Source organism: Rhipicephalus microplus, chromosome 4 (assembly GCF_043290135.1).
Source record: "Rhipicephalus microplus isolate Deutch F79 chromosome 4, USDA_Rmic, whole genome shotgun sequence".
Lineage (NCBI taxonomy): Eukaryota > Metazoa > Arthropoda > Arachnida > Ixodida > Ixodidae > Rhipicephalus > Rhipicephalus microplus.
The window spans coordinates 56,585,179-56,596,904 of record NC_134703.1 but is presented as its reverse complement, the minus strand read 5'-3'; the positions used below and the strand labels follow the sequence as shown (position 1 = coordinate 56,596,904).

At 50.1% G+C, this 11,726-nt stretch overlaps 1 protein-coding gene across 1 annotated transcript in view; it reads left to right on the top strand.

The window, feature by feature from the left end:
* The first annotated feature begins 767 nt into the window (after window positions 1–767).
* LOC119171993 (mothers against decapentaplegic homolog 6) overlaps window positions 768–11,726 on the top strand; it is a 97,901-nt gene continuing 86,942 nt past the window's right edge. The window contains exon 1 of the mRNA XM_037422924.2: window positions 768–1,224. Within this exon, the coding sequence (XP_037278821.2) occupies window positions 786–1,224 (439 nt within the window). The 5' untranslated portion in view covers window positions 768–785. The remainder of the gene's footprint in view (window positions 1,225–11,726) is intronic.

Genomic DNA, 11,726 nt, shown 5'->3' with positions numbered 1-11,726 from the left:
GTCATTTGCGCAACTATCAGCCCTGCGCCGCCGCCGCCGCAGTCGGTCGGTCGCTTTCGAGGAGGGGGCGAACGCCGCCGCCGGCCAGTCTAGACGGCCGACGACACGCGTGCATTCGCCGACGCCCCCTCTTCTTCCCAAGGAGCTCGAGAACCGGATGCGTCGTCGTGCAAGCAGTTCGGCCAGCTTTCTTTCGCGGCCATCGCGGTGTGCGCCCGAAAGCAACGTGCGTGGAGCAGCCGGACTCGAACAAGCAAGGCCGGCCCCGAGTCCGAACTCTGAACCCTGGAGAGGAGGCGGAGCAGCAGCAGAAAACGGTGCTTTGACCTCGGCGCCGTTTCGAGCCGTCGCCGACGGGGGCGCGACGGCGCGCCGAGGGCGAGGAGGACTCGCCGGCGCCAGCGGGGTCTCAACAGACGCGCCAGTCGGCGTCTTGCTGTGCGCCGAGATCCGTTGTCGGACGACAGCATCTACCGTGTGGGGGCGCGTCGTGTAGAAGCAGCAGTCATGGCCGCCAAGCTGCATCAGAAGCGTGTCTCTTCGGCGGCGGACCCGTGCCGTCGTGTGTAGCGGTGTGGCCCGGCGGCAGCAGTGTGCAGCAGTGGCGACCGTGTGCATGTGGCGCGGTGCTCGCGGGCGGCCGTCGAGCCCCAGAGCCGCCGCCATGGGGGCCGGCGGGGCCGCACTGGGGCGGCGGCGACAGCGACAGCGGTGAGCAGCGCGTCCCGCTCGGCGGCCTGTATGCCACGGCGAGCTGGGACGTCTCGGCGATATGGTGTGCGTTCATGTTCGCCAGTAAGCGGTGCAAATTGGTGAAACGCCTGTGGGAAGAAAGCCGCAACCTGGTGGTGTCGTACTACGCGCCGTCACAGCCGCCGCTATACGCGGCGGCACCGCCGGCGTTCAACTATGAAGCCTTCTGTTCGGTGGAGGACCGCAAGGCCGTCGAGTCGATGCTGAAGCTCCTGGAGGTACCGCAACTGCAGAAGATGCTGCAGGCGGTGCAGACCAAGGGACGCGAGGGATGCGAGTGTCTGTTGTTGCCGTGCGACGACGTCAAGATGCCGCGCGAGGTGGTGGCGCCGCACGTGCTTTGCTGCCGACTCTGGCGCTTTCCCCAGCTCCGGCACCAGTACGAACTGAGGCGCTTGCCCTGGTGCGCGGCCGCCTCGCCACCCGAGGTCTGCTGCAACCCGTACCACTGGAGCATGGTGCAGAAGCCAGGTGAGCTGGAAGCCTCCCCTCCCTATCTCCGCCGCATGATCGGCGCCGGCGCGCAGGGTATATTTATATTTTCCCGCAGTACCGGGAGCGGCGAGAGTGGGCTGCAAGCCATCTGGGCGAGAGCGAAAGCCGCATTGTTCGACTCTCTCGCTTCTCTCTGGAGATGCGACTGCCAAGGAAGGGCCTTGTTCGCTACGCTTCGCATCATATGGGCAACGCGCCTGATACAAGCTGAAGTTTCTGTTGCGATGCCGTTTCCGATACGACATTCTTTTTTTTTTCGCTCTCGACAGATGGCTTCCAAGCATTATTAGTGAGATCAGCTGGCTTTAAACTGCGCGTGACGAAAGTGGCTTAGAATGGAATAATAGCCGCTACTGTTCTTGGACGTTGGGCTAAAACTCAGTCGAGCGGCGTTTTGGTGCAACGCATATTGATAACGCGCTTTTTCGTCTTAACCGCAGCAGGCGTAGTTGTGAAACCTGTTGTTGCCCTATGATCATTCGGGCGTAGAAAACAGCTATTGAAGAGATTCTTGAACGCCATTCACACCGTTTACTACGTGCCAAGCCTCGATCCTCGCCGAATGCTTGCACTGTTGACACAAGCGGGCAGCTAGCTTGCATGTGACTTTTAGAACTCCGTTCCTTTCGCTGCATATGGCCCCGCAATAAGCGAACTTTCCGAGATCTTTGGGAACGGCGAGGTGTGTTGTATAATCGCTTGACGCCGCGATACTTGGTGTTCGTCGTTGGGAGGTGGTGAAACGTTTTGTGATGTCTATCGCGATAGCTACGCCGCCGGTCACACTATTACATGTAATTTTTTCCCTACGTTCGTGGAGCCAGTCGCGCCTTGTGGATATGTTCGTGGTAGCAGTATAGAAAGCTCGTTAACGGCCTTCGGAACAGCAGGCGTTCGCTGGCCCGACTCTCGCGTGTTTGGATAGAAGCTGCTTGCTAGGCGCAGGTGCAGCCAATGGACGCCTCCAAAGCGCCGGACTGCGACGGAATTCGCAAGCTGCCGTGGCTGCTAGCCAGCTCAGCGGCGGCATTACGAGCGAGCATTGGCAGCGCGCTCACACAAAACCCGCATGTTTTGCAGCTCGCGACGCTGCTTGTCGGCGAAGACTGCGCCAAAGTTGTGAAGAAGGGAAAACGCGGCGAACATTTATAGCGGCTTGAAGCCAGTTTCGCGCGGAAGTCTCGAGAGTGTATTTTGGAACCAAATTCGGTTCGTTCCTAAAAGCAGAAAAAAAGGCTTCGTTTCGATTCCGCGCAGTTGCGTGTGTTTTACAACCTTTCGAAACGTGAATATATGTGCGCGTCTGCCTTTTTTTACGTTTTCCCCATCATTTTCCAAGCGCAAGGAAGAAGCTAAAGAGTAAGCGCTTTTTTACCGTCTTGGCATAGACGAGTCAAGACGCTTGGCCTCGGCTCGCTCGCCTGGGGAGACTGTTGTTCCGCGGGAACACGCGTATATTATACACGACGGGAAACGGAAGGAACGAAAATAAGTGAGACAAGAAAGAACTGCCTCACGGACACAGCGACGGCGAAAACAAATAGCAAAGTGCCCCTGACGTTGGCTGAGCAAGCGGCTTCTAAAAATGGCGACCAAGGCGACTCGCTCGCTGCACTTTTCCGTCGTAGTGTGCCGACTTGGGCGGCGGCTGTGGCAGCGCTTACAGAATGTGTGTGTGTGTGTGTGTGTGTGTGTGTGTGTGTGTGTGTGTGTGTGTGTGTGTGTGTGTGTGTGTGTTGACGTTCATTTGTCAGTGTGAATCGTGGCTTCGCTGCTGGTGCGCCCCTGTCGTCTAGAGAGAAATCGCCGACGGGTTTTATTATTCAATTTCGAACTCGCGTTATTTTGAAAGGCAGTGACAAAGTGTTTTACTAAGCTGTTTACTAGCTGCGAGCCACCTATACGCTGTAGTCGTTGATCTGTTCACTATAGTGGTTGATTGACAATCACCAATCCTCGTGAGTTTCTCCAGCGTTCGTACTCCTGCTCTCAGCTGGTTAGTGCGTGCAATGATGCAAAGAAGCGTGCTCTCTGGGGGATCCCTGGGAGCGTGGGATCCTCTGACTTGCCAAGTCAAGTCGCGCTGTTCTAAATTGTGCACTAAGGTGCATCGCTCACGATGCAAGCCAGTTTCTATTTGCGGATGCTCTTTCAGTTCTGCGATGCGTTTTCATTATGCCAAGGAGTGCTTCGCTGGAAACGGAAGAGATCACTGATCTTTTGCCAAAGCTTCAACGCGTTTGTCGCACGCTGGTCGCGTCACACGATATGATGTGCTGCACTCTGGGACAATTTGTGCGGCTACAAAGCGAATGGGACGAGGAGTAGAGCTTCTTTTTTGGAGCGTGTGTTACTGCACCAACTTATATCCGACCACCTGAGGATCTTTAAAGATACTCAGGTGATCGAAATTTCCGGATCCCTACACTGCGGCGTAGTTTTTGGACGTAAAACCCCGAGAATTACTGGTTTCGGCGTACCTCTCCACCATTGGCGGAAGTGTTTAGCCAGCACTGTTTCGAACGTGCCCTCTGTGTTTTGATGAGCAACCGTGCTGTGAAGAATTGTTTTCCGTTCTAGGTGGATTTTGCGTGAAGTGCGTGCTGTTACTGCCGTAGTGTTGGTACTGATGAGCCATGCTGGCAGAGAGAGAGAGAGAGAGAGAGAGACCGTTTTATTTAAACACATATAGTGTACGTGCAGAGTGCGAGAAAATGTCGCGTGTTACAAGGGGCAACAGCAAAATAGTTTGCATTCAGCTGTCGGCCGTGACTGGCGCCGAAGTTGGCTCGGCTTTGCGTGTGCAGCAGGTTTTTCGTTCCGTAGTTGTTCCGCGCAGAAGCGCATTGTTAAAAGAGTGATCGAATCCTGATTCCAAATGTAAATTGATGAAGCATCGCACTAAAGGCATCTTATGGTCTTCTAGCAAGTTTTTCTTTGTTTTTGTGCCTCCTTTCTCGCTCGCTGTGCGTCTGCCGCTCCCAGTTTCATTGAGAGTGTGACCCCCGAACGACAGGTACCTCCTTAACAATGCGCATGCTGAGAAGTAACAATGAGGCGTGAAAATCACCTAGTAATTGTTGGGGGAAAAGAAAAGACCGAGAATGGAGGAGAGGTATGGTAGTATAGTACCCTATTTTGCCCAGCTTGCTAAAAGAACGTGGTGCCTGTGTTCCAAAATTTGTTGGGGAGTTTTTGCCATGTTATTTGGTGCTCATTTATGACGGAGAACTGTAGCATCAAGCCGGAAAGCCTGCATGTTTTACTAACCCAACTTAATGCGCCTCAGTGAATGTGTTATGTGCTAAGTTAGATGCTCTAACTTAGCTAAGTGCTGTAGGTTAGATGCCCATTTCGAGCACTGGTGAAAGAGCTTGGCGAGAGGATGAAGACGGCGATTAACGAGATGCTCGACGACGACGATCACGATGATGATGGTGCTCGTGTTCTTCCCCGTTATATCGGCTGGGCACCCGTTAGGGTCCTGACCGTAACTATAAACCAAACCAAAGAAATCACAACATGCTCATGACTTGTCTCCCTATAACCTGCACTTTCAGAGAAGCTGGTTGATTTGCTATGCTTTTGTTAATGATGTCGCCTGCCATGGGGTGCGAATATCGACCGCCGGTGTTGGCACGACTGTTGCAACAAGGTAATCATTACGCGATAAGACTCGTCGCGATATGAAACGTGGTGTCTCGTCGCATAGTTACTTCGTCTATTGATTAAGGCGGATTGATCCCCGAGGAGTCTCAAAACCCACTGACGTGCAGAAAACGTGCAGTGCGTGCGATGTCGGAAGGCAGTGCAAGATCACCTAAGAGGTACAAAACTCTTTTTTTCTGGGGAGGGGAGATGGTGGTACAATCGACTGTAAAGTAAAACAAAAACGTCTTTTTACCGTCGAGTGGTGCCAGGTGAACGCCTATGGCACCGCGTAAAACTTTTGTTTTCAATCGCCCCTTCCGCATCTCCGCTACACGTTTATTCCTGTCACAGCGCAATGAAGAAACTTTTTTAGCTTACTAGATTATAAGATATACTTTTAAAAATACCGTCTTTGGCACTGTAAGTGATAGGCTGTCAGCAGCATTTACAGTCACCCCATATAACGCATCCCGTCGGCGGGAAGTCTTGACAGGTCCCCATAAAAAGACGGTTGCGGTTTTTCGGAGCAAGGTTTCGAATCAGGGTCGTGGACGTGCATGTTTCCCCCTCGAGGATTCACGCTGCTGGGATGAATGCCGTTGCCACCAAGAAGCTTAAAGTAATTTATTTAAACCTCCTTGGTTGCCACTCTCCCCAGTAGGACATTCAAAAGTCGGCAGAGATTAACCGAACGAAGGTGTCTCGGTTGTCGGCCACGCCCTAGATTTATTTTTGCCTGCCTTGTCTTCTCCGCTGTTTCGAAGCTTTCATGCGTTACTGTCGCTGTTTCCTCCCGTCGCTGCAAATGACGTCCGCAGTGACGTGCAGCCAGCGGTATTTTTTTTTTTTTCAGCTACCTCGAATGAATGAATGAATCGCTTGTATTTCTTGTACATGTTGAACATGACTTCTGGGCTGACTTCACAGCTGCATTGTTCATAATTTACGAGTCATCGATTATGGTCGATGCAGCGTTTTACGATATACGCATTTTTTTCAAGCCCAAACCATTGTTTGAACACAGATGCGCGATTTGTAGATACTCGGTGTCTTCAGCAACGCACATTAACTGCGTTAAAGCTATCATGTAGTGCTGCATTGCAAGACCACGATATGCCCGAACCGAGGCACGATCATGAGACGTGCCGACATTTTTCATCTCACAGTGTACACGGGCTTGTAGCGGTTCGCCTCCATCAAAATGCGTCCGAAGCTCCCAGTGTCGAACCCGCGACCTTCTTATCCGCGGCCGAGCACCGTAGCTAAAGTGTACCATTCAATGGGCTGTATTGCAAGACCCAGCGATGACTGGAACAGAAATAAAGATACAAGGGGCTATATCATTGCGTCGCTTTCCTTCTCCTGCCGCGTAATCCCCTTCTCCTCCTTCCCACCACTCTGGACGCGTTGGCTGGACAGACCTTGTGTTCTTTCTTCGGGGGTCATTAATCAGTCGTCGCGGCGGCGCTCGGAATCTTGCCTTCCTCGGCGCCTTCCTTCTTGGTTGCTGGCACGCGCCTGCACTAATGGATCGACCAGCTTACCCTCATCCTCCTCTGACCATGAATTCCGGCAAAGGCGCGCCGCAGCTGTGTGTTTCGTCCAAGGAGAGTTCCCTCCCCTCCTACTCCTCCTTTCTCATTTGCGTTTCTCTCCATACAATATGTTCCCGGGCCTCTTCCATCCGAATTGTGTAACAGGGTGCGGTGTATACTTCTGACCGACTTCCACAATCTCATTTAACTCTTATACACATAGCGGCACTGTTCAGCGCTGACTGTGATGACGACTGATAATGGCCAAGGCTAATGAGCCACAGTGGTGGCCTGCTATGGCTTAAGCGTGGCCCAATGATTTCTAGTGTTCACTCAGTATTGAAAGTGGTCGTTAATTGCTGGCTAATGTTTCTATAAGCAACTACGTTGGGTTCATTCAACGTCGATTTAGTGATGGGTGTCACTTATTTTTTAAATTCAATTTCATTGATTGAGTTGGATGCCATTTTTTCTTTGAGGGCTCTTGCTTCAGTAAATTCGACCATGTTACCCATCTCGTTATATCGCCTCGATGATTCCGCTTTTACGAGTGCGTGTTGTTGTATACGCGCACAGCGCATCAAAGAAAAGTGTATATTTAAAGGGCTTGTTCTTCTTTGTTAGACCCAATATTAATGAGAACTGACAGACTAAAATGCCAGAGAAAGTATAGGAAAGAAAAGTGGACGAAAAGTTAACTTGCCACCGACAAGACCCGAACCTGCGACCTTCCAAAACAGATACCCTATTAAGTGGATGGGGGGGGGGGGGGGGGTTAACCGCTACTGTAACTCAGTGGTAGAGCATCGAACGCGTTATTCGGAAGTAGCACGTTCGGATCCTGCAGGTAGCAAGTTATCTTCGATCTCGTCCGCTTTTCTTTCTTCACATTTTACATTACAATTACTGCTAATAACATCTATATTTTCCCTGGCATTATTGTCTGTTTGTTCTCAATGATATGGCGCATTCAATCACTTCTATGGTATAGCAAGGAGTGGATTTAATTATCACGAGAGGGAGAGAATGGTAGACTGTCTCTACAACCCGAACACGTGCACGCATGTCTAGATCGTACCACCTCAGCGCTGCCTCGTTTCCACGACACACGTATTCTTACGAATTCTCATTCCTTCTCTTGCCCGGACGATTCTTTTCATACTAATACCTCACGGGTTCTCCCATGTTTGGAACATTGCGTGAGGGGGGGGGGGGATTCTGTTCTGAAGGCCTTCAAATGTAGCACTCCCTAAACATAGCTAGCGTTGATAGCCATGTTTAAGATGTAGCCATAGCTTCGATATAGTTCGCGAGGGTGATAGCGATAGCGTAAGCTTTCCGATGATCTTTGGAACGTATCTGTGACGCCCATATACACGGGAAGCGCGTTGAACAGAACTTCCGTAAAGGTGAGGGCTTGTTTGTAACTTTCATTGTTACAGTGTGTTCCAGCTGTCGGCTATCATCTTTTCATTTGGTTGGTAGTTCGTAATCGTTAATGATACATAATAATAGGGTGCTTATTCGCCCAGTCGCTGCTAGTAAACCTGTCTGATCATGCGTCGTAATGATTTAAACAGGGAATGTACTGCTAGTTATTAGTACTAAGCAGGACATTCACCTCTTACTGCATTCGCCTGTAAGGTGTCAATGTAGGTAACAATTTTATTGATTGATATGTGGAGTTTAACGTCCCAAAACCACCATATGATTATGAGAGACGCCGTAGTGGAGGGCTCCGGAAATTTCGACCACCTGGGGTTCCTTAACGTGCGCCCAAATCTGAGCACACGGGCCTACAACATTTCCGCCTCCTTCGGAAATGCAACCGCCGCAGACGGGATTAGAACCCGCGACCTGCGGGTCAGCAGCCGAGTACCTTGGCCACTTGACCACCGCAGCGGGGCAGGTAACCATTTTAGTTACATGGGACTCTGGGAACCTGAGCATAACTACAGTAAAAGCCACCGTGGTTACAACAGTCATGACAAGACTCGATATATAAGGCGCAGCGGGATTTCCGCCTTAGCTGTATACGTCGAAGAACGCCGTGGGCTTATGTCGGGCAGTATATTACAACGGCTCGGAGCTCTCACTTTTTTTCTTTTTTTTTCATGCATATTTCTTGCGCCCGTTTCCTTCGTATACTTCACTAACCTGATGCACGGACAGAAACAAATTATCTGCTGCGCCGCATAACTTACACGCGCGTATGCATGTATTGTATGGAGCAGACGCGCCGCTCTCTCTATATATATATGTATATATATAAGACCGCGTTGCACCGCCCATTGTGTCCCACTTTTCTTTGCAGTCACAATATATACTCTGCATGCTCATTGCCGTATGTATGCGTCACATTGCAATAATCTATAGAGCCCTGTACAGCGTGTAAACGGTCACAGAACCGTGAGGGGTCATGGAAGGAAGCGAGCTAATATGGCGCGCTTTTTCACAAAGTTCGGTATCGCGGCTATCATATTCGTAATAATAATTGTTGGTGTCTTACGTGAAGTTCCGTAAACAAGATATGATTATGAGCGGCGGCACTGTGGGGTTGAGGGCCTCGAAAATTTCGACTACTAGGGGGTAATTTTCAGGTGTGCATAAATCTATAAGCGCGCGGGCTTCTACCACTTTGCCTCTATCGGAATGCGAGACCGCCACGGCCGTGATCGAACCCGTGACCTCGGGGTCAGCAGCCTGGCACCGCAACCGCTAGGCCACATCCCGGCTGCGTTTCCGATGGAGGCGGAAATATTGTAGGCCCGTGTGCTCAGATTTGGGTGCACGTTAAGGAACCCCAGGTGGTCGAAATATCCGGAGCCCTCCACTACGGCGTCTCTCATAATCGTATGGTGTGTTTGGGACGTTAAACCCTACATGTCAATCAACCGCTTGGCCACCATAGCGGACTTTTTATCGAGGCCACTATTGCCGTTTCGCGCTGCCGCGTTGTTGTCGGGTTACGAACGCACGAGCGTCATTGTTGCCTGTAGCAACAGAAGTGTCGCGCTGCTATAAGAACCGTGGTTGAAGGCGCAATACCCGACATGAAAGGAAAAAAAAAAGGGGGGGGGGGGAGTTGGAAGGGAAGATTGCGCAATGCGAAACAAAGAAGGCAAGCGTACACTGTAAGCTCCGCCTGCCCGTGTTGTCTTGATAAGAGAAGGGCCCCGGAAGTTTTTTTTTTTTTTAGTGCTACGCCCTCACGAACCTTCTTGAGTGATTCTTGAAGAGAGAAGAAAAGTGAGCCCCGTAACTGTCTGCATCAGAGTGCCACACCTCAACAGTAGCTCACGAGGGATGGGGGTAAGGAAAGATTAAAAGGATGGATTAATGGTATAAAGATAGAGAGGGGGATGCAGAGAGCGTGGCGCAGGGACAGTGAACGACAGAAAACGACGGAAGTAAAGAGGAGATAGAAAAGATGGACACGGTCGCAGGAGTCCGAGGACGGGGCACCACTCGGCTATAGAGCTCTTGTCTGTGTCAGGAGATGGCGTAGGGCGAGCCAGTCGGCCAGAGCAGCGCTGTCGTCGGAGATCGTGCGGGCACAACCGGTCGGCACGGAATCCAAAGAGCGAGTCCTCATAGACCGAAGGCGAACATTCAGGGCGAAGGAGTTTCAAGCGGAACAGTGGTCGAGCTTTGCCGCTAGGAGCGCTCCCATGAAGGATGGATGGATGTTGTGAGAATCCCCGTTAATAACGTGGTGGGGACATGTGTACCACCAGGCTAAAAAAAATGCTGCATTACTGTCTTGCCTACTTTGATTAAATCGGTATTATTATTATACAGCTCCCTGCCCCCTTACGGCAGAATGTGTTTATTTTGTGCAGTATTCAGTTTTGTCTTTTGTCTCTAGTTTTCTGCCATCGTATATACTCTGTCTCCTACTTCTTTCCGTCACGGTTGTGTTCAGCTTTCTGATGTTGTCCCTAAAACCCAAAGCTTCACTTGGACTCGGGCTCAAGCATAATACACTAGGCTGCTTATCTCCACATTCAGTCAGAACATGCTGCATCTTTGCCACAGCTTCCCGGCAGTATGGGACACGCAGCAGCCAATGGGAAAGTGCCAGCTGGTGGAGGACGGTCTCTCTTCGCGCCATGGATGCCTCTTAGAAGGCTCGCCCGAGAACTTTTGTGCATTTGCCCGAGAAAGGCCCTGCCAAGGAAGAGCGGATCATCGAAACATTTGTCAATTCACCGCTAATTCGACAAAACATGACTGCGTGCAAGACAAGTTCCACGCTAAAATATTCAGAATGACAATGAAAGCAAAACGGATAACATAAACACAGCACCGGGCAAACATCGCATTCACAAAATATAAACACGATAGAAACAAAGGAACAGGGCCTTGCATTGCACTTTCCCAGCGTTCACTTAGACCGCTCACCACTTTTTGCTTATTCGCTTTCAACTTGGTCGCGTCTTGCGTTTTCAGACACCTTCACATTTAACATACGCGATGGCGGGAACGAAAAAAAAAAAAAGAGCGATAATAAGGCACTCTTTTCGACATTATGCTTCCCTGCTAAATCAACGCAGTATTCGGTCGCGAGAGGCTTTCAATACAATAAAAATACATTGCGGTGAAAGGAAAGGAAAACGAACAAAAAGGAAGTCTGGGGCTGTTGCCATTGTTCTGTTCGCTTTTCACAAAAGATCATTGTGAAGCCGTTCTCTGAGTCATGCGGAGCTCTTAAACGCAACTGCGAGTCACAAAACAAGATGAATATGCGCGCACGTTAGATCGGTAAAATACTAACGTCTCTTGTCTGTGTGCGAGGGCAAAAGCCGGGACGCTGATGAAGAAAACAGTCTGGTTGGCAAAGGAAATAAAAACAAAATCACACCAGCTTATGTAGTTCGTGGCCTTGAATCACTTGCGTCGCGTCGGGTACTAGGAATACTGACCCTAACAATGTATGCGTTTTTTTTTCGCAAGCATGAACGGCGTTTATTATTTTTTTTTCTTTGACTTGTACTCTAGCTGAAGTACGTTACAAAGGTAAATGACATGCCCCAGTGTGATCAAGGTGAATTCTAACAAACGCGCACAATGTATTATTATTATTATTATTATTATTATTATTATTATTATTATTATTATTATTATTATTATTATTATTATTATTATTTGTTGTTGTTGTTGTTGTTGTTGTTGTTGCATGCTCTCTCGTAGCTGCTCAATCAGATTTGTGACGCAATTTTTTTCTTCCTTGCGCGAAAAAGAGCTAAAAGAGCGTTAGTGCATGTGACGCAGATTGTTTCGGCTCACGTA